The sequence below is a fragment of the Halichoerus grypus genome, chromosome 2 (genome assembly GCF_964656455.1).
Source record: "Halichoerus grypus chromosome 2, mHalGry1.hap1.1, whole genome shotgun sequence".
Taxonomy (NCBI): domain Eukaryota; kingdom Metazoa; phylum Chordata; class Mammalia; order Carnivora; family Phocidae; genus Halichoerus; species Halichoerus grypus.
The window spans coordinates 122,809,488-122,828,956 of NC_135713.1; the positions used below are offsets into that span (position 1 = coordinate 122,809,488).

At 48.2% G+C, this 19,469-nt stretch overlaps 1 protein-coding gene across 1 annotated transcript in view; it reads left to right on the forward strand.

Moving 5' to 3' along the window:
* TRPC7 (transient receptor potential cation channel subfamily C member 7) overlaps positions 1-19,469 on the forward strand; it is a 294,068-nt gene that overhangs the window by 256,993 nt on the left and 17,606 nt on the right. Inside the window, exons 7-8 of the mRNA XM_036114313.2 lie at positions 1,503-1,736; positions 5,668-5,932. Of these exons, the coding sequence (XP_035970206.2) occupies positions 1,503-1,736; positions 5,668-5,932 (499 nt within the window). The remainder of the gene's footprint in view (positions 1-1,502; positions 1,737-5,667; positions 5,933-19,469) is intronic.

Here is a 19,469-nt window from a genome sequence, read left to right on the forward strand (position 1 = left end):
TTTTTGGGAGTGAGTAGGTGGTGAGTGAAACCGTTTCACTCACCAACCACTTAGCCGTTCTCTTACTACATTACCTCCTAAGTATGCAGGCTAAGTGTAGTGCATAGCATGGGCTGGTTCTGCATCAGCTCTTTCCCAGGTTTGAGTAGCTACAGAGACTCCCTAATGTCATTTACAAAATATTCAAGAATCTTTTCTACACATTACTAGTTTTGAATCCAATTTTATCTCCTGAAGAGGCAGAATAACATAGTGGTCAAGAGCACAGATGACTGGGGCAGACCTCCTAGATTCAAATCCCAGATCTCCTGCTTCCTAGCTGGGCACAGAACAACTCTCTGTACCTAATGAAACATTAGCTATAAAACTGAGATAAAAGGATGTACTTCATGGTATTGTTGCAAAGATTTAACTGAGTTAATATATACATACACAAAACAGTGCCTGGCACATAGGAAGTGCTCAAAATGTTATTGAATCATTAAGTTTTAATAATCTAAATCATTTCATTTTTAACAATCAATTAAGATGAAGATAGAGAATAGCAGTAGTTAATAGAAATATAGTGCAAGTCATACATAAGCCACATAATTAATTTTAAATTTTCTAGTAGACTCATAATAAAAATAGTAAAATTAATATTTAACCCAATTTATCTAAAATATTGTCACTTCAATGTGTGATTGATATAAAAAAATTTAGATATTTTACTTTTTATGAAGTCTTTGATATCTGGTATGGTTTATTACACTTATACATCACCTCTCATTCAAACAGCCACATTTCAAGTGCTCAATATCCACATGTGATTAGTGGCCACCATATTGACAGCACAGGTATAGAGGGATACACACCAAACTGTTACTCTAGGTCACCTCGCAAGGCTGGCTTAGAGATGAGGTAGCGGAACTAGCAACATTTTGTTTACATACCTCTACGTTATTTAATATGCAACAATTAAGACGTATGTTTTTAAAATCCAGCAAGTTAAAAAAACTAACGACCCAAACCTAATGTTCACTGAAACGATCACCAAAATATAGAACGTGTTCGAATGTGGAAGTTAGGAGAACGGGGTTCTAGGTCACATATGGGACCTTCAAAAAGCCCTTTCCCATTTTCGGACCTCAGTTTCCTTACATTTCATTTAGAACTGGACGATTCCTTAAGACCTCTCAGTTCTTAAAATGCACAAATGTTGGACGCTCTATTTCTCCTACATTACCTCCAAGAATCTATGAGAGGATGAGAACCCTCTCCTCACTTCTGGAGATGGTTTATCTGTAAGCAGAGGGGCAGGTGACACGTCTTCACGCGGTCTGAGAATTTCCTGTTTCTAAATCTGCCTTTGAAGACAGGTTTCCGTTTGCTGCTGGCTACGAACATTCTCAGCTCTCAAGAGCTCACGTTTACATTCGTCCCCTGGTTCTCTCCGTGCCCCGCTGTGGTCACAAATGCCAAGGGAACTGGAAAACGAGCCTGACCTTCTCACTCTCCCTCAGGAATGATTTGGTCCGAATGCAAGGAAATCTGGGAGGAGGGGCCGCGGGAGTACGTGCTGCACCTGTGGAACCTGCTGGATTTCGGGATGCTGTCCATCTTCGTGGCCTCCTTCACCGCCAGGTTCATGGCCTTCCTGAAGGCCAGCGAGGCCCAGCTGTACGTGGACCAACACGTGCAGGACGACACGCTGCACAACGTCTCACTTCCGCCGGAAGTGGCGTACTTCACCTACGGTGAGCCGGAGGGCGGTGCTCCGCCGTGTCCCGCCCCACGCTCCCGGGGCGTGGCCACGGGCTCTTAGCGCCACTCCATGTGCAGATCCCCCTCCCAAACACTCCTACTTCGTGCAGCACAGCGAGCTTCATAGAACGTGGAATTAGTGACTATTTTTTTATGTGTTAAGAAGGATAGATTTGTTTTGGAAAGGATCTTGGAACGTTTCAGGGAGTTTCTTTTTTTTCTCTTTTTTAAAACAAAGATCTCTTTTTTTTTAAAGATTTTATTTATTTATTTATTTGTGAGAGAGAGAGAGAGAGAGCACACAAGCAGGGAGAGCGGCAGGCAGAGGGAGAAGCAGGCTCCCTGCTGAACAAGGAGCCCAATGTGGGACTCGATCCTAGGACCCTGGGATAATGACCTGAGCCACCCAGGCATCCCCAAAGATCTCGTTTCTGGTGTGGATCCAGGAGCACTAAGGGGAAATGTAGAGATGGAAGAAATGTCCTTCTATATTGGATCCCTGTGTTTCGTGCAAAGATAGGCCCTTGATTCCCCAATTCAAAAGTTCCTTTCTCGTGGCCAAAGTAGTTTTTTGGAGATGCCTTAATTCTTTCAAACGCAAGGCCATACAGTGTGAGGTAGTAGATTGAAAATTTAGGAAGAGTAAGAGTTGTAGCATCCATTTATTGAGGACTTACTAGGTGCCAGGAACTGTATAGACATATTATACCATAAACTCCAATCCTTGCAAAAGGCCTTTTCTGTCCCTATTTTACAGATGATGAAATGGGTTTCCATGGCAGGACTCACAATGTTCTCAGAAATACAGGAATGCCTTGGATAGCAAGGGATCCTGGCCCAACATGAATTGAAAACCATGCAGAATGGCACAGTACTTATGTCGCCAGGCTTTGGAGTTACACGTGGATTCAAACCCTACTTCTATAGCTTACTCTGAGACTTTTGTTTACTTAACTTTTCTGAGCCTTTATTTTCTCATAAGTAAAACCAGGATAATACCCAAGTCAAAAAGTGTGTTTTACAGATTAAATAGTGCATATGAAGAATTTTGCACCGTGCTCTGAAAATATTAAATGTTCACTAAATGGTAACAGTTATTATCAATACTGCCTATTGGTTCATTTTCCTGCTCTAACACGGTACTTACTGTTCTAAAAGAGAAAGAGGAGTGGAGAGAAGAAAGATCTCTTTTATTGTTCCCAGTAAATTAGCTGGACACTTAGGCATTCATTAATGGCCGCTGCTACATCTGAAGGGTTTGAGTGTCAAAAGTCCTGTTAGATGAAGTCACATGGCTCCTGTGTCCTCAAAAATGTTTGTGGTCAGGTAAAGCAGTGAGCTGCCAAGGGCCGGCCATTTACCACAGTAGTTGCTACCCATATTCTATATAGATCATGTTGCACAGATTATGTCACACGTAAATGTGGTAAGGACACACCTCCTGAGAAACGGGGAGTCTTCTCGTATTACAAACCATTCACTCTTTGTTGATTGGTTTAGCAAATTCAGATTTGTTAAAGGCCAAATGGGCTTGTATATTTTCCCCTCTGGGCCATTCAGGGTTCATCAATGAAAGATGAGAGAATCTTGATACTAAATTGGATATTTTTCTTAATGCCCTGATTCAGGCTGCAGTATTGTCCACTTGTGACTTCTGTTCCTATTAAGGATTGTGTTAAGGTCTCACCCAACTGCAAAGTACTGCACATTGTTGCCCTTGCTTTGAGGTTCACCCTGTGCCCTTGGAAATCTTTTGGCTCATAGTGGTCCCTTGTGCTCCAGTTGTGGAGCGAGAGAGCCCCCTGGTGGCCAGCAAGGCAGTGGTGCCTTCCAACCTCTACAGCTCCAAATAGGCAGATTCCAATTTTCCAGGTTGTGATAGGGCAATTTTTCTCATGGAAAGAGCTCCAAAAAGAAGAAAATCCCTTTGTCTGAATCATCACACTGCTCTTTGCTTTTACACCCATTGTAACTCTTACAAGCCAGTCCAAGTAGAACACTTTTTTACTAGAAGTCCTGACCTAGTCACCGGGGTCCGAGGACAGCTAAATCTATCTTACTAGATAATAGAAGTGGCTTTTATTATTACAGCTGAGGTTTAATATGTAAATTATAGGATGGGGGAGAAAAAGAAATTCCTTTTTGGTGTCTCTTTGTAGAAGCCAAGTCTTATTTCATGTTACCCAAATGTGTTATTTATCCTTGGAGGGTGACAGATATATTGGAAAAACATAATTTGTTCTCCTTACTTGTCTTTCCTGGACTTCTGAGTTATGAACTTGATGAGAACATAGAGTCTATAATTTTATTGTATTTCCAAATGTAATTTAGAATACACTACGTGAAACTTTGTAGCAAATAGAGGCCTGGGTTCCCTTACTAAAGGTTTCTTGCTGCTCTTTATTATTATAATTGTTTAACACAGTCTAGCCTTGAAAATAAAGGATAAAATTCCTCCTTCATTTCCCTTGGGGTTGCCAAGAATTGCTATGTAATCTCCTTGCTATCTGCATTTACCTGGCTATGACAAGGACCCCATACCCCTAATCCAATCTTGCAAATGGCAATAATAATATCTACTCTACAGGGCTGTCACTAAAATTACAGCTAATGTACATGTAAGAGCTAATTTCAGTTTCTCAGTGTTTCTCAATTTAAGTTTCACTTAGCATTTCTCAACAGGGAGACCCTTGGCTTTTTCAGCAGAGCAATTTTCATGGTACAGGTCTGTCTAGAGCATTGCAGGGTATTAGCATCTCAGTAATATTCCTGCCCCAGCATTGTGATAACTGCAGGCACCCACATACAGTTCCCAAGGATGAAGATGCTGCCCTCACCAGAGAACCACTGTGTGTCCTGACACATAGCAGGGAGCCTTATTAGTGATGGATGCCACTCCTTGTGCCATAGGAACACTTCACAGCTTTGTTCTGCTGTAGGAATACACTCTGGACAGCTCAGACCCACACAAGAGGCCACAAGCAGAAACTCCACAGCCCAGGACCAGTCCCAGGACTCTTGCCACCTGGAACAGGGCTGTCATGGCAAACCTGGATGACTGGTCGCCATATTGGAGACCTTCGCTGAAACCCAGAACAACTCTTCCAGACATACACAGCCTGAGAAACAAAACCCAAGAGCATTTTCTCAGGCAAGATCCAGATTCCTGGCCCTTGCGTGGGCTCGTGTGTTCTGATTTGTGGCCAGTCCAAACTTGTGGTATTTCCGTCAGTCATTTAACAAACATTTAGCAACACCTGCTGTGTGTGAGACCCTATGCTAAGCACTTTACATATATAGGGTTGCGTTTCATCCTCATGACAGCTCTGTGAGGTTGATGTTATTATCCCCAATTTACAAATGGAGAAAATCCGGTTCCAAAAGGTTAATTGACTTGCTGGCATTCATACAGCCACACTGTCAACCTTGGGTCTGTCTGACTCCAAGCCCATGCTCCTCGCCACTACTTCCCCATGATGCTTCCCCAGTGGATGGGACATCCTCGGCTGGTGGAGCTCAAACACGGGCAAGGAGGACAGAAGAGTGAGCAGCATGGAAAGGTCCATGACAGAGGGTGCACAGGATACTGCAGGAGCAAAGAGAGGAATGGGGAGCCTGTCCCAGGTTGTGGGAGTCACAGAAGGCTTCCTGAGAGAGCTGACACCTGACCAGAGTCTTAAAGGATGAGTATGAATGAAGCGGCCTTCAAGTGAGGGCAGGGTGTTCCCAGCAGATGGACCAGCACATTCCCAGAGGGAGGGTGACACCTTCAGTGTATTGGGATCAACTTCAAGACAAGGGCAGGAATGGCAATGATGAGGTCAGCCACCTCGAAAGATGCCTAACTGGTTTCTCCGCCAGAGAAAAGTCAGCACAGCAGATCCTGTCTCCCTGCGATAAGTAACCCAGATTGTTTTCTTTCAGCCAGGGACAAGTGGTGGCCTTCAGACCCTCAGATCATATCAGAAGGGCTGTATGCGATCGCTGTCGTGCTGAGCTTCTCTCGAATTGCGTACATCCTGCCAGCCAACGAGAGTTTTGGGCCCCTGCAGATCTCACTGGGGAGAACCGTGAAAGATATCTTCAAGTTCATGGTCATTTTCATCATGGTATTTGTGGCCTTCATGATTGGGATGTTCAATCTCTACTCCTACTACCGAGGTGCAAAGTACAACCCAGCGTTTACAACGTGAGTACACCAGGGCTCTCTTCGGAGGGTCTCGGTGGGCTCCCCGGGAATCCTTTGGAGTCTCTCGCAGGCAGCTCCTTGCAGAGACTCATGTTTCCTTGGTATTTCTACAAGTTACAGCCAACTTTCTTTAAGGGTGGCTTAGAGGTCAGGTTCTGGAGTTGAAAGAATCCATTTTTTAAGCTATATTAAATCTTCGTTTTTGCTACTTACTTGCTGTGCAGCCATGAGCATGTTCCTTAACTTCTCTGAGCTTCCGTTTCCTTATCTTTAAAATGAGGATAAAAATAATACCTGCTTAATAGGGATAGTATGAAGATTCAGGGAGATGATACAGCGGCCAAACAGTATACTCTCAATACGTGAAAGGAATTATTATTACCATTATCATTGTGTCCACCTGTGCTACCTAGAAAACAGAGCCCGGGGCAAATGTTGTATGTCAACACTTTACTGGAGAAAGGCAGTTGCAACCCAAATGCAATAAGACTGAAGGAAAAAGAAAAGTGAGGCGGGGGACGAGGGAGAGCAGATAGAGGATGCTGACCTGGCCACCATCTATCAGAACGTACGACTCGGTCATGACACACTCTCTGGGGAGATTATACGGAAACATCGCATCTCCGAATAGCCCATCAGAATGAGGAATAGACAATTTATCAGGCAGAGCCTTCCCATCTGCTGTCTTCCATTAATCAGATTCACTCCAGAGGACATGAACTCCCCTACCCTTCCAGGACAGCTGTGGGGAAGCCAGGGCCACATAGCATGAGGGGTAGGTGTGCGAGTGCGCACAGGTCAGCAGCTCTGTACGCCTGGCTGGGCCAGCCGGCTCCGGGGCGTGGACACTGAGCAAGTCCAGCAGTGTCACGTGCCTCAGCAGCAGTGGGGAAGGCTCAGGCAGGGAGGGAAGAGGCACGTGCGCCAGCCTGAAGAAAGCCACCGTCGGGCCAGCTACCATCAGGGTCCAGAAGTAGCTGCCACACGCAGAGCAAGACAGGTGCCAGAGCCTCCCGCGTGGAGGTGGTTTTGGAGCTCCCGAGCCTGTGTCCACGCAGGCCTAGGGCTCCCCCCGCCGTGGGGGATGCCAGACAGTGTCCTGGAGGGCCGTCAGTAGCACTGAGCAGTGGTCTAGGAGAAGAGTCAGGCAGACCTAGTTTCCATCCCGACACAGGCGTTTACTGGCTGATGACCTTATGCCAAGTCACTTGATTTATCCGTGCCTCTCTGTCCTCACCTATAAAGTGGAAATGACTCTCTGCCTTGTTCATAAATAACCTTAGGAATAAATGAGGGGGTTACATAAAGGGCCTGCGGCACCGAAGTCTTTCCAGTCTAGGTCTTTCCCCCGGCCCACCCAGGCTCAGAACTCCTCCCTGCCTTCTTCAGGCTCCCGCCCAGAATCTTGAGGGAAGGACAGTCATGCCTCCAGGCACAAGCATGACAGCTGGGACCTGCAGGGCCAGCACTGCTGACATGGGGCCCCAGGAAACCTGAGGGGCCTGAGATTTGTTTCCCAGTAGGTGAAAATGACTGAGCCCAGCCACACAGGTTTCCTGAGCAATTCCCAGCTCACAGCACAGCCTCACTTTCTCCTTCTTCTGAGAAATCGCCCATCAGGGGAAGAGGCTTAACTCTGAGAACCCAAACCCAGTGCACTGAGCGTTGTCCCCCTCAGCTCAGAATCATGGACTACGCTGCCCCACCCATGGGAACCACCTAGAAGCACGGGACCCTGGTGCTGCCGAACCACAGAAGCCATTACTCTATGGGACAGAGTAGTGGGTGTTTACACAGAGCAGGTGCCTGGCCCAGAGCAGAGAGATGCACCTAAGAAGCGTCTGGCTGTGCCCTCAGCCCACAGCAGCCCACGGCCCAGACACGCTAGGTGTGAGTCTGAGCTCTCCTCTCCCTCGCTGTGTGGCCTTGGGCAAGTGCATAAATCCCCTGGGCCTCAATGTCCCCTGCAGCTCTGAAGTGAGAATACTAAGATGGCCAACCTAACAGGATTGTTGTAAGGACTCCGTAAGCCGCAGTATTAAATGCCATGTGTGGCATGCAGTGAAGCTTCTGTGAATGGCAGTGATGATCATGGAAATGGTGAATAAGGACAGGGGAGGGAGGAGAAGCTGCAAGCACAGATACCTGCGTACTGATCTGGCTCTACGGGACCCCTTCTAAGCAGTGGCTTCGCTAACAAACTGTGGTCCAGATCAGGCCAAATACATCATTGATTGAGCCGGACTACTTTATATGGCTCCCATACTCAGTGATTAGCTGCGGGGGGAATGAGATAAGTTTGAATCGCCCAAAAGCAAATTTGCTCTAGATCTGCTAGATGTAGCCACTCAGCATGGGAGGCATTGTGACTGAAGGACAGTCAAGCTGTCAGTCAACAAACCAAGGCCTCGATGTCCCTTCTGTGTTTCCAGTCTAGCACGATGCCTTGCACACACAGTAGGGCTCACTAAACTCTTCACGAACGTGAATGATAGAAGGAACAGGAGAAACAAAGCCAGGCTCAAGGCGGTAGGGTAAACATTGGACTGAGAATCTGACCACGTGAACTTGGGTTCCATTTCTCCTGGGCTGGGTGTTCTGTGCAGTCCCTCTTCCTGCTCCTCACGGGGAGCCTGCCCGACTGGCACAGAGCTGCTCAGAAGGTCAGTGCCAGGACACAGGAGAAAATGAAAGAGATCATGACTTAAGGGCAGGGCTGGCCCAGCCACAATCCTCAGCTGGATGCCGCTCATCTATAGAGCGAATCTTTGGGATCAGGAAAAGCCATGGGAAAAGATGAAAGCGGAAGAGGAGCAATACAGTTGGCTTGTCCCAAGTCCTGGGAACCACATGGAGACCTCTTAGACAGGAGGGACCCAACCAAAGAGGACCCAGGCCCCCCAGGATGGGGAAGGGAAGAAAACGTGTGGCGGCGGCAGCGAGCACAGTAGAGAAAGAATGGGATATTTAGGGCCTTAGCAGTTCCTAAAATGGGACGTGCAGCGGCAAGGCAGTGTGATTGGACAGGAAAACAGTCAATAGAGCAGTGAAGTGCAGAGGAAAGAATGGATTTTTGTAAATGTCATCTTTTACCTTCTGACTGCTCCCCGGAGCATGTCCCCCTAAGAGATCTTTGATGAGCAAAAAGCCATGTTAGGATAAATGAGATGTGTGCTTTAGGGGACTCAGAACTATTCTGCGTGCCAGCTAGGCTGGTGATAAAGTCGAATGACCCCCCTAAGGTGAATGTTTGCTTCAGAGCAGCCCATCCCCAGGCTGCCCTGCCTAGCTTGGGATCTTCCCTCTGGCCCTCCCACAGGGGTGGGGGGCGTCTCTCCTGTGGAATTTTGAGCTTGGAGGGTAAGATGGGTCCCCTATCTGTTTCTACAGAGTCAGAAGACTCAATCCTCCAGAAGAGAAATCTGGGCTGGAGCACACTGCAGGTCAGGTATCCTTCCCCCAACCCCACACCTGCCATGTTCAAGGACAGCTGGAGTTCCTAAAGACTGTTCAGGAGGCCCCTTTGAGAGTCAGCTGTTAGGAACTAAGAGACTGCTGCCCCATAAGAGCCCTGCTCACCCTAGGAGTGCAGTCCCTGTTCAGATTGCAAAAGCCAGTCCCACCTGAATCCCACCAAGTTACAGCACTGTCCCAAATGAGAGAGGTGGGGACATTCTGGGACCAAAGGAAAGAGGAAAAGTCTCTCTACCAACTGCAGACCCTCAGCCCTAAGCCCAGCCCTCTTCTAACGCCCCACAGGTTCCAATTCTTCCCTCCCCACCCCAAATTCCCAATCCCTCCACCCAGCAGACCTCAGTGAGAGGGTTAGAAGAAAATAGACAGATTGAACTAACTCTGCCCAGGTATAAATAAACACACAGGATGAACAGTCTTCCCTGAGATCGGTGGTTCTCAAACGGCACCAGACTCATCTGGGGAAATGGCTAAACTGGGGACTTCCCAGGCCTGACCCCCTACAGAGTCTCATTGCAATAATAAGGGTGGGGCTGGGAAGTCTGCATTGACAAGTCACTGGGGGGCTCTGTGAAGTTGGTCCTAGGGGGCTACAGGGAGACATATGCTAATGCTATCCAACCTCATGCTTCCAGGGAGAGAAAGAGGCCACTCTCAACTATGCGCATTTCAAAAACAAAGGGCTTGTTAACCTAAGTGAGTGTCTTTTGGGTAGACTCTCCGGCTCTGCAGGTGGGATTTGTTTCTGTAGGTTCAAGTCGGAACAGGTAGCCAGATCGAGCAAGGAGTGAGCTCCGACAGAGTCTGTGAACAGTTCCCAACTTGTCAGCCTCCGTCCACTTCAGAACCAAGGGTGCGCTCAAAGATCTGGGTTGTTTTCCTCAGCTGCTGCTGTGTCAGGGCCTAGCCGAAGGGGGGCAGGGACATGAGTGCCTGGGTCATTGGCTGGTGAGCTGGGCCTGTCTGGGCATGACAGATTGTGCACCTGCCGGCAGCTCATTATCTCCAAGTCGCTTCTATGAGAAACTGCGAATGTCCAAAGGGGAGGGAGAGACGGTGCTCAGACAAGTTTTATGCTCTCAGAGTACAAAATCAAAGTATCCCACGACAGGGGTCAGAAAGTAGAGAGAAAGCTGAGCAAGCCGCCAGAGACAGCTCTTTCTTGAAGAAAGTCTTTAAGAAAAGTTTTTGATTCTGTTAGGAATTTTGTTCTTATTAGGAACGTATTTTGACTTTATCATGGAAGTCCGTCAACAAAGAGGATTTGCCTTTTGAGGGGGTTGTTTTGAGATTTTCAGCCTAGAAACTCTAGGAAAACCATGGGGTCCCAGCCCTCTGGTTATAGTGTTAGAAAAAGAGAGACGGGGAGCCTGGCTGGCATAGTCGGCTGGGCATCTGACTCTTGATCTCAGCTCAAGTCTTGATCTCAGGGTTGTGAGTTCAGGCCCCCTGATGGGCTCCATGCTGGGCATGGAGCCTACTTTAAAAAAAAAGAAAAAGAGAGAGACAAAAAATCCTTGGCTCATGAATGAAATACAGCTAGGCAAGAATGCACACAAGAGCGGTAGCCTTCCCTATACTCTGATTGTGACCATGGCAGGGCAGGTCCACAGAGAAGAACAGGAGGGTCTGGGGGCAAGGGGGTGACCCAGAGCCAGGAAGTAAGGGCTCTCTGACACCACTCATGACTCACAATGGGCTCCTGGTCTCCCCTTTCGGTGAACTTGGCCTCCCCTACTTCATTCTGACTGGACATTAAATATGGGGCCTGCCTCCCAAAAAAATGAGCCAGCTAATCATTTCTGCCAAGCCGTTGTGGAGTCAGCTTCATAGCACAGCTGGGTTGAGACTTTTCTAATCAAAAATAATACCTCTCCTAAGGTTATTCTGTCTCCCCAGGAATCATTTTAATGGAAGGAGCTTCAGCAGTGCTAAGCAAAATTAGAAGCTTCCGTTTTCCTTGACAGTTATGGAAAATTTGCACATTCTATAAAGGGAGAGACTCATAAGGCTACCAGGGGCAGGAGGCGCTGATTCAGCTCACCCAGCATCACAGAGCCACTGAAAAGCCAGCCCCTCCTTCCCGTGAACTTGGGGGGGCAGCCGCTGGGGCTGGGGGAGAAGCTCCTGTGGGCCCTGCCCACACATGGTCCACCCCGCCCAGCAATGCTGCATCACCCTGTTGTTGAACAACCTGTTGAACAAACACATGATCTGCCCTCTCACGGAATCCTCCAAACCGTGGAATGACAGACACCTACCACCAGAAAACTAAGGCTCAGAGAGACACTAGACTGGCCCAAATCCCAGAGCCAAGGAGGGGATTTGAACCCAGATCTGCATGACTCCTATCCTCCACCTTTTGACCTGCAATTCCCAAGAGTGGGATCCCCACTCCCACAGTGGAGCCTCTGCTCTAAAGTGGAGGGGGGGTCTCTTGCAAAATTGGGTCACTTTCCTGTGGCACCAAATTCTAAAGAAGAGCATACTAAATTCAGATGTGGTTATCATTGAGAACCTGACGGCTCTGCGTAACTCATCTCTAAATACGCAGACTGTGTTTGCCCCCTGGGTAAAGTAGGCTTCTATTCCAAAGTACACTCATTTGTTTGACAACCATTATGGAGGAGCTACGCCAAGCCGAGTTCTGTTTGCCCTGGGGTCACAGAGATGAGTAAGACAATCCTCCTCTCCCTGTGGAATTCATAGACAAGTGGGGGATTCAGAAAAAGGTAGCATCAATTGTTACACCACATGATCATCATCAAAGGGTACTTGGGCAGCACAGTGAGGAAGAAGCACTGAACTCTGCCTGGCAGAGTCAGGGAAGGCTTCATGGAGGAGGTGGCTATGGAGGGTCTTGGAGAATGACTAGGAGGGTATTCTAGCCTGTGCAAGGTATAAAGGGGCAGAGGATTTTTGAAGAACTGCCAGTAAGGAAGAGTTTGGGGAAACGAGGGAAGATTACATAAGACAATCCAGGAGGATCCAGATTCTGAAGGGTGTTAGAGTCCTGATAAGGTGTTAGAGTCTCTGCTAAGACCTTTTTAAAAGAAAGAAGATCTGCCTTTGGAGAGTGTGCTGGGGCAACTGTGTGAAGGATGGACTGGAAGGGGTGGGGGGTTTTATCATGAGTAAAAACAGCTCCTCACAGCTCCTCCCCTCACGGAACTTGCCGACTAGTTGGGAAGACAGACGCTAATCAAAAAAATCACAGGAACGAAGGCATGTTTATAAATTGAGATGCTCTGAAAGAAGGGAACTTGAGAGACAGGCAGCTTCCAAGAGAGCTGAACACGGTCTGTCGGGTGGCTGGGACAGGGAGCCACGTGAGAAAGGACAGGACCCTGAGGAGTGGCAGTGGGCTGGAGAAGGGACACTGGGGAGTCTGGAGTGGAGACGTGGTGTCTGACTGAATGTGGGGGTTGAGAGGGAAGGAGGATGTTTTCGGGGTTTTGACATTGGGAAGGCCCTAGAAGGATCTGGAGGAGACAGTCTGGAGGAGCATATTATGGGAAGAAAGTCAAGGTCCCTGGTGATTCAGGAGAGAAATGGGGGCTTTAACCTTCTGCAGGACCCATACGCAGCAGAGCTAAAGGCAAACACACAGATCCAGGTGCACACTCAGTGTCTTGGGTGAAGTCCTTGTCCTAAGGGATGGAGGACCTGGAGGGCTTGAGAAGGAAGGCCCCATGCTCAGCACCAGGGGCCAAGCCAACACTTGCTAAAGGAACAACATAGGCTCTTCAGCTAAAAATGCCATATTATGCTTTGCAAACAAAAGATTCTGAAATTTCCCTGGCCCACGGAAGAGAAAAAAGGGAGAGAGATGAGCCATATAAGCCCCAAGATATCTCTAAGGGAATGACGAGCCAGAGGGGCCTCCAGAGAGCCAGGGGCCATACCACCAAGAAGGATCTGGCTGCAGAGGAGGTCCTGCTAGGGCAGCAGAGGCTGGATCCTATTGCCTGCCCGAGTAAAACTCACTATAACCAAGGGCTAGGTAAGAGGAACCAAGGAAACGTCACAGTGTGGCGTCACAGGACTGCGGCTGACTACCATGTTCTTTGGGCAGAGCACGCTAAATGTGTCTTTTGGTGGGAACCGGGAATGGAACCGGCCTACTGGGCTTCAGAAGGGACAGATTCTCCCGGGATTCCGGGTCAGTGTTGAAATCTGGGCATCTCTGATACAGAAGTGTTACATCATATTTTACCGTATTTTGAAAGTTATAATCTCGCCTTTCATCTTTTAAATGCAAGCTGGGTATAAGGATTTGGGGGAGTGAGGGAGCTTATTACGGCCACTGTCACGTGGAGACAGTAGTAAGAAGGTCCTCAGACGTGGCAGACCAGGCAGCCGTGGTCACTGAAGGGGTCCAGCTCAGGCTCAGAGAGGCCGGGCATCTGGAAATGACCATTATGGGTCAAAAAAGGAGTTTGAGTCTAATATAAGTTCTCATCTTTGCATAATTCTCCAGGAAGTGATAAAAATATAGATCTTTTCCTAGACTAGTTCAGAAGAATGATTACGCCTGTTATAGCAGACATTCTACTATCATATAATATTTATTTATGCCCTCGCCTCATGTTTATTCATGTCATGAAATTTTAAAAGCCTGGTACCTTTAAGCTTCTGAAACAGGCTGAGAGCCCACAAATGCATGAGGGAAAGGCTTGATGGTACACAGAAAATGTGTTCTCTTCGATGATGTCTTCCCAGCACATTTTCAGACCCTGCCCCACGTCCTCCATCTTGTTCTCAGACTAATCATCACCACCTCAACGGGGAGAAAGCCCTCCCTTTTTATCACTAACATTCGATTCTAGAAATGGGGTCAAACTCTCCTTCCTCAAAGTGACAGAGTGACAGGAGACCGGGTTGTCCAGGGTTAGCTCTAGAGATACTGTCAGAAGTATAGTTCTTGGGCAGGTCTGAAGCCAGCCGGCCAAGACCAAGCCACCTCATGCCTCAGTTTCCCAGCATTCAATCCTTCATTGACCAAAAATGTTGACTGAGTCCCTACTACGAGCCAGGCACTGTCTGTTACCGATGACAGAGCCGTGCGCGCATCAGCAGGCCCTGCCCTCGTGGAGGTCACACTCCTCCATGAACAGGGAAAGAGGGACACACACACACAAAAAGACAGTTTAAAGAATTAAAGAGACAAAGAAGATCATTTAGGATTAAGTGCTGAGGGCTAGGAAAGAAATAAAAATGCTGAGCGGAAGAGTAACTAGGGCAGCCTCCCCTATCTGAGCTGGTGACAATGGAGTTTACAGCCAGTGAGTGAGGAGGAGGAGGAGGGGAGGCCAGGTGGAGACAAGGGGGAAGGGCCTTCCAGGCTGAGGGAACAGCAGAGATCATGGCAGCCAGGGAGCCAGCGGGGATCCGTGAACGGGGTGGGGTTGGGGGATCGGGAGTCCGACCAGAAGGGGCCTTGAGGCCTCCCAGGGGACAGAAAAGATTGTCAACCCTGGGAAAGCCGCTCAAGGGGAGGGGCAGGATCTGATTGCTCTTTTCAAAGGGTTGTACTTAGAGTTGATTGCAGGCCACGAGACACTGACGCTGGAGCCTCCGGGAGTTAAGAAAGAAAGAAAAAACTAACACCACTAACACTGATCACATATTTGTTACGTGCCAAGCAGTATTTTACACACTTCCCAAGCATTCAGTTAACTCCTTGAATCCTCACAACCAACCTGTGAAGGAGAGATTGCAGTTTTCCCATTTTACAGCTAGAAAAACAGAGGCCCGGAGAGGCTGGGGTGTGGCCAGAAGCCCACATGCAAAGCCAGGCTTGCCTGACTGAGAAACTGTGCTCTGAGGGCCTCACCAGAGCCCCACCCTGAGACTGGGAGCAGGGACTCCCTCATTCACTCATCAGACAGAGTTCACTGAGCGCTTTCAGCAGTGCCACACTGCGTACCAGGGTCTGGAGTTTCAAGGGTGAAGAAAACACAGCTCTGCCCTCGAGGAGCAAGCAGGCTCCCAGGCATCCCTGTAGGAATAAATCTGGGCCGCGGAGGCTTTGTGCACCCTCGTTCCTTGACACTGATTCTGGGGCGAGCCTCCTCTCCCTCTGGACACTCTGAATCCAACTCCTCATTTAGGACCGGGGATAAGCCAAGAGGTCACTCAGGGGACACAAGCTGGCGGGGCACGAGGGCCGAGGCTCAGACTTCCTTAGGCACTTGCCTCTCTGCGCTGACCTTCGAGCCTGGCCCAGCTGCTCTGGGTCTGCGGGTCCAGGCGTTGGAGAACCCCAGGGCTCTGGTGGGGGTCTCTGTACATCCCATGCACCGTCCTCCATCATCCCAGCCCGGACGGCAGGTAGGCATTGCCTCTACCTCAAGAGGCCTCTAGCACAGCACCAGCTTTTGTCTCCCGAACCCGAGAAACAGCCTTTCGGGGAGCTAGCCTCCCGCTTAATTTTAGCCTGCTATGTGCAGCCTGGGGTAGGTAACTGAACCGAACTGTTTTGGGGGGAAGCGGGGAGGCAGAGTTCCCACACCAGGGGGAGGGCATCATGGCATTCTGAAGCAGCAGCAATTTTCCTAACAATTGCCCCCAAACCCTCGCCGTGTTGATCAGTTTGTTCTCTGAGACCCATACACAACCGCCCCTTGAGGCAACGTGTTATTAAAGCCCCATTATCCAGGCGAGACAGGCCTGGGAGAGAGCTGATTACGAGGCCCCTGCCTTCTGCCTGACAAGTCAGTCCCAACCTTCCCCCCACACGCACACCCGCACAGTGGGAGCAGCATGAATCACGGCCCTCTTCAGCCTCACTCACAGGAGCTCTCCCTCCATTCCTTCACTAGGAGCACTGCTTTGGCTAGGGTGGCCTATGGACTCAACTTTCCAGTCCCTTCCACGACAAGCCAAGAGTCAAATGTCACGAGACAGCCCAGGCTGGAGAAGTCAGAAAGAGGATTTGCATGAAATCAAGGGTTTGTGATGATCTTTGCAGGTAGGAAGGAAGATAGGCTTGTTGGAGAGGGCAGCGGCCTATGAATGATTAGCTCCATTCAGCCCCAAGTGGCGGCCCCGGAGGGGCCGATGGGGCTGTGTGTGATCCTGGGTGAGGCCGGGCCGGCAGAGCGCACTTGCCTACTCCAGCCTTGTAGCGTCCGGTCGCCCTGCGGGGTTTGCTTTAGCCTGGGACCTCCACAAGGGCAGAAGCAAGGTCTGGGCACCAGCGAATGGGCACCTGGTACGCTGCTTGGCACATAGAGTTCAGTGGCTATTAGGCAAATAAATGAATGAAAATACTAGCTACCATTTATAGGGTTTGCGTTATATCCTGTACCTAGGTTGCTCATTTAATCTTGACAGCAATGTCCCTAGTGAGGCACCTCTATCCCCTCTCATAGGTGAGTGAACGGAGACTCAAAGAGGTTTGGTAACATGCCCAGATGTAAATAGCCAGTACGTGGTGGAGCTGGGATTTGAACCAAGGCATGCACCTTTGCTCTTCTCACTCCTCCAGCTATGTCTGTGAAGCTTCCCACGATGGACACAGTTGAAGGAACCTGGAACTAAGTCTGTAGGTAGCCACAGTGGTTAGGAGGAGGATGCGGAGCCCATGGCCACTATCCCTTTGAGTAAAGAACCTCACATTTAGCCTTGAGACCAACTGGTTGACAGTAGAGGCTTTTGGTGAGACAAGTGGCTTCATGGTGATTATCAGCTAAGCCAGTTCCAAGATACTTTCTTCCTGAAAGACAGCCCCCAACCTCCACAGTGACTGGCCTTCTGTCCCATGCCCCGGGTCCCATAGCTCCCGAAAAGCGTGGGTGATGATTAATACATGATTCAGGGAGCATCGTGACCTCACAAAACATTGAGGCCTGCTCCAGTGCCCAGGCTCTTGGCTTCAGTAATGTACCATTTGGCTCCTTTCCAAGGCCAGTCTTCTCTCTAAGAATATATTATGGTAGGTTTCCAAGGTCAAAGTAACACAGCCTTTTCCCACTCAGGGCAGTGAGGACAAGTTTCCTTTATTTCCTGCAACATATTAAACCAGAAGATGCCACTAGCATGGCACTTCAAGTTAATTATGGAGACCTAGTCACTATAAAAAGCATCCAGTTTTCATAGAACTTTCTTTCCCCCCTTTTTCTTCCTGCTAGGATGTCTGTCATCTTTCATATTGATTTCTAAGATCTCTTTATATAAGAAAGACACTCAGTGTTTGTCATGTGTATTGCAGATACAAATTCTTTTCTTAATCTCTTGCCTTACATTGTTAGTTATTATGTCTTTGTTGTATACGAGTAAAGTTTTATGTGCTCAAATCCCTCCATCTTTCCCTTTCTAGCTTCTGAAACCTCTCCCAGCCCAATATTATATAAATAGCAATATTTTATTCTAACTTTTTATTGTGTCATTTTTAAACCCTGAACTCTTCAATTCCACTCAGAATTGAGTTATATAGGTGGAGCTATGGATAAAATATTATACTGCCTATCATTTAGCCCAGCTAACTGTACATAACTCAGCCCATGAGGTCCCTTCTGAGAAACAATGACAACAAAATTAGTCTATTCGGTTAGTCCAGATCACGTCAAGAGGGGTAAATATAAATGAAAGACCCAACCAATGGTGGATCTAGCCATTGTGGATTATTTAAGCCGATGGACCTGGCTTTACTTTAAAGGTCTTTGCTACGACAACCCATTTTGCCCCATAATAAGAGGACACAGGGCTGTAGATAGTCCAGAAAGAGCTTGCAAGAGATTATTAAAAATGCATACTTTGACTAAGACCCCTTCCTGCCCAGTCAGGTACATGTGTTACTGCCCTGGAGGGGGTCACTTTCACTCTGGAAATCCCAGTGAGTCTGGGCCTCTTGGTAATTAGATACTCCTATAGGTCAGAGCCAAATTTGGGTCCAGAGGCTAATCCTTGATCTATAGAATAGAAATGAAACAGGTGTAAAGATAGTCTAGAAGCCAGATAACAAACCTAAGGATCAGCATTCCACGAGGGGCTGAGGAGGAGCTAAGCCATGAATTTAGGGATCTGTAAATACTTTTTTTTAAGATTTTATTTATTTATATGAAAGAAAGAGACATAGCAAGAGAGGAAACACAAGCAGGGGGAGTGGGAGAGGGAGAAGCAGGCTTCCCGCAGAGCAGGGAGCCCTATGCGGGGCTCGATCCCAGGACCCTGGGATCATGACCTGAGCCGAAGGCAGACGCTTTATGACTGAGCCACCCAGGCGCCCCTGTAAATATTCTTACTCCAACACACACTGCTTAGTGGGTTAGCTCTGCCTCCTTTAGATTATTCTATTACACAGAATGCCGAAGTGAAGGCACCAAGGATAAGTCAGAGCTTAGTGGCAAAATTCAGAGCAAGAAGCAAATGAGAAAAAAAAATACACTCTGAATCTAGGCCATTTTCCCTAATCAAAATTCAGGAGATTTTCTCTGAATGTTCTCTAATTGCTTGCTTCATTTGTGTCAGCCAAAGTTTTGTGGGGTTTTCTAAGGGAAGCAAGGGAAGATGAATTTCTGTAAGGCATCGCTCAGTTGCATATATTATCCATTTTGTAGGGTGTTCATGGTAAGTGCATCATCCGGGACCAGTGCCTGCCTGCCCAGTCCCTTGCTCGGATCATGTGTCCTCCAGTTTTCCGCTGACCCAGCTAGGAACAACTGTCAGATCACATCCTGCTGTCTCCTTCTAGTTTGGGATTGGGGGCTCATGCAGTGGTTCTGGAGTCTCTCTGCCACTGTTCCCTTCCACTAGGGTGATAACCAAAAGATTACTTCTTTTTTTTTTAAAGATTTATTTATTTATTTATTTATTTGAGAGAGCGAGAATGAGAGAGAGAGAGTACATGAGAGGGGGAAGGGTCAGAGGGAGAAGCAGGCTCCTCGCTGAGCAGGGAGCCCGATGTGGGACTCGATCCCGGAACTCTGGGATCATGACCTAAGCCGAAGGCAGACGCTTAACTGACTGAGCCACCCAGGCGCCCCAAAAGATTACTTCTTAATGGAAGGCAATACTTGCATAGAATCATGGCCACTGATTGAATGGCATCTTTTTCACA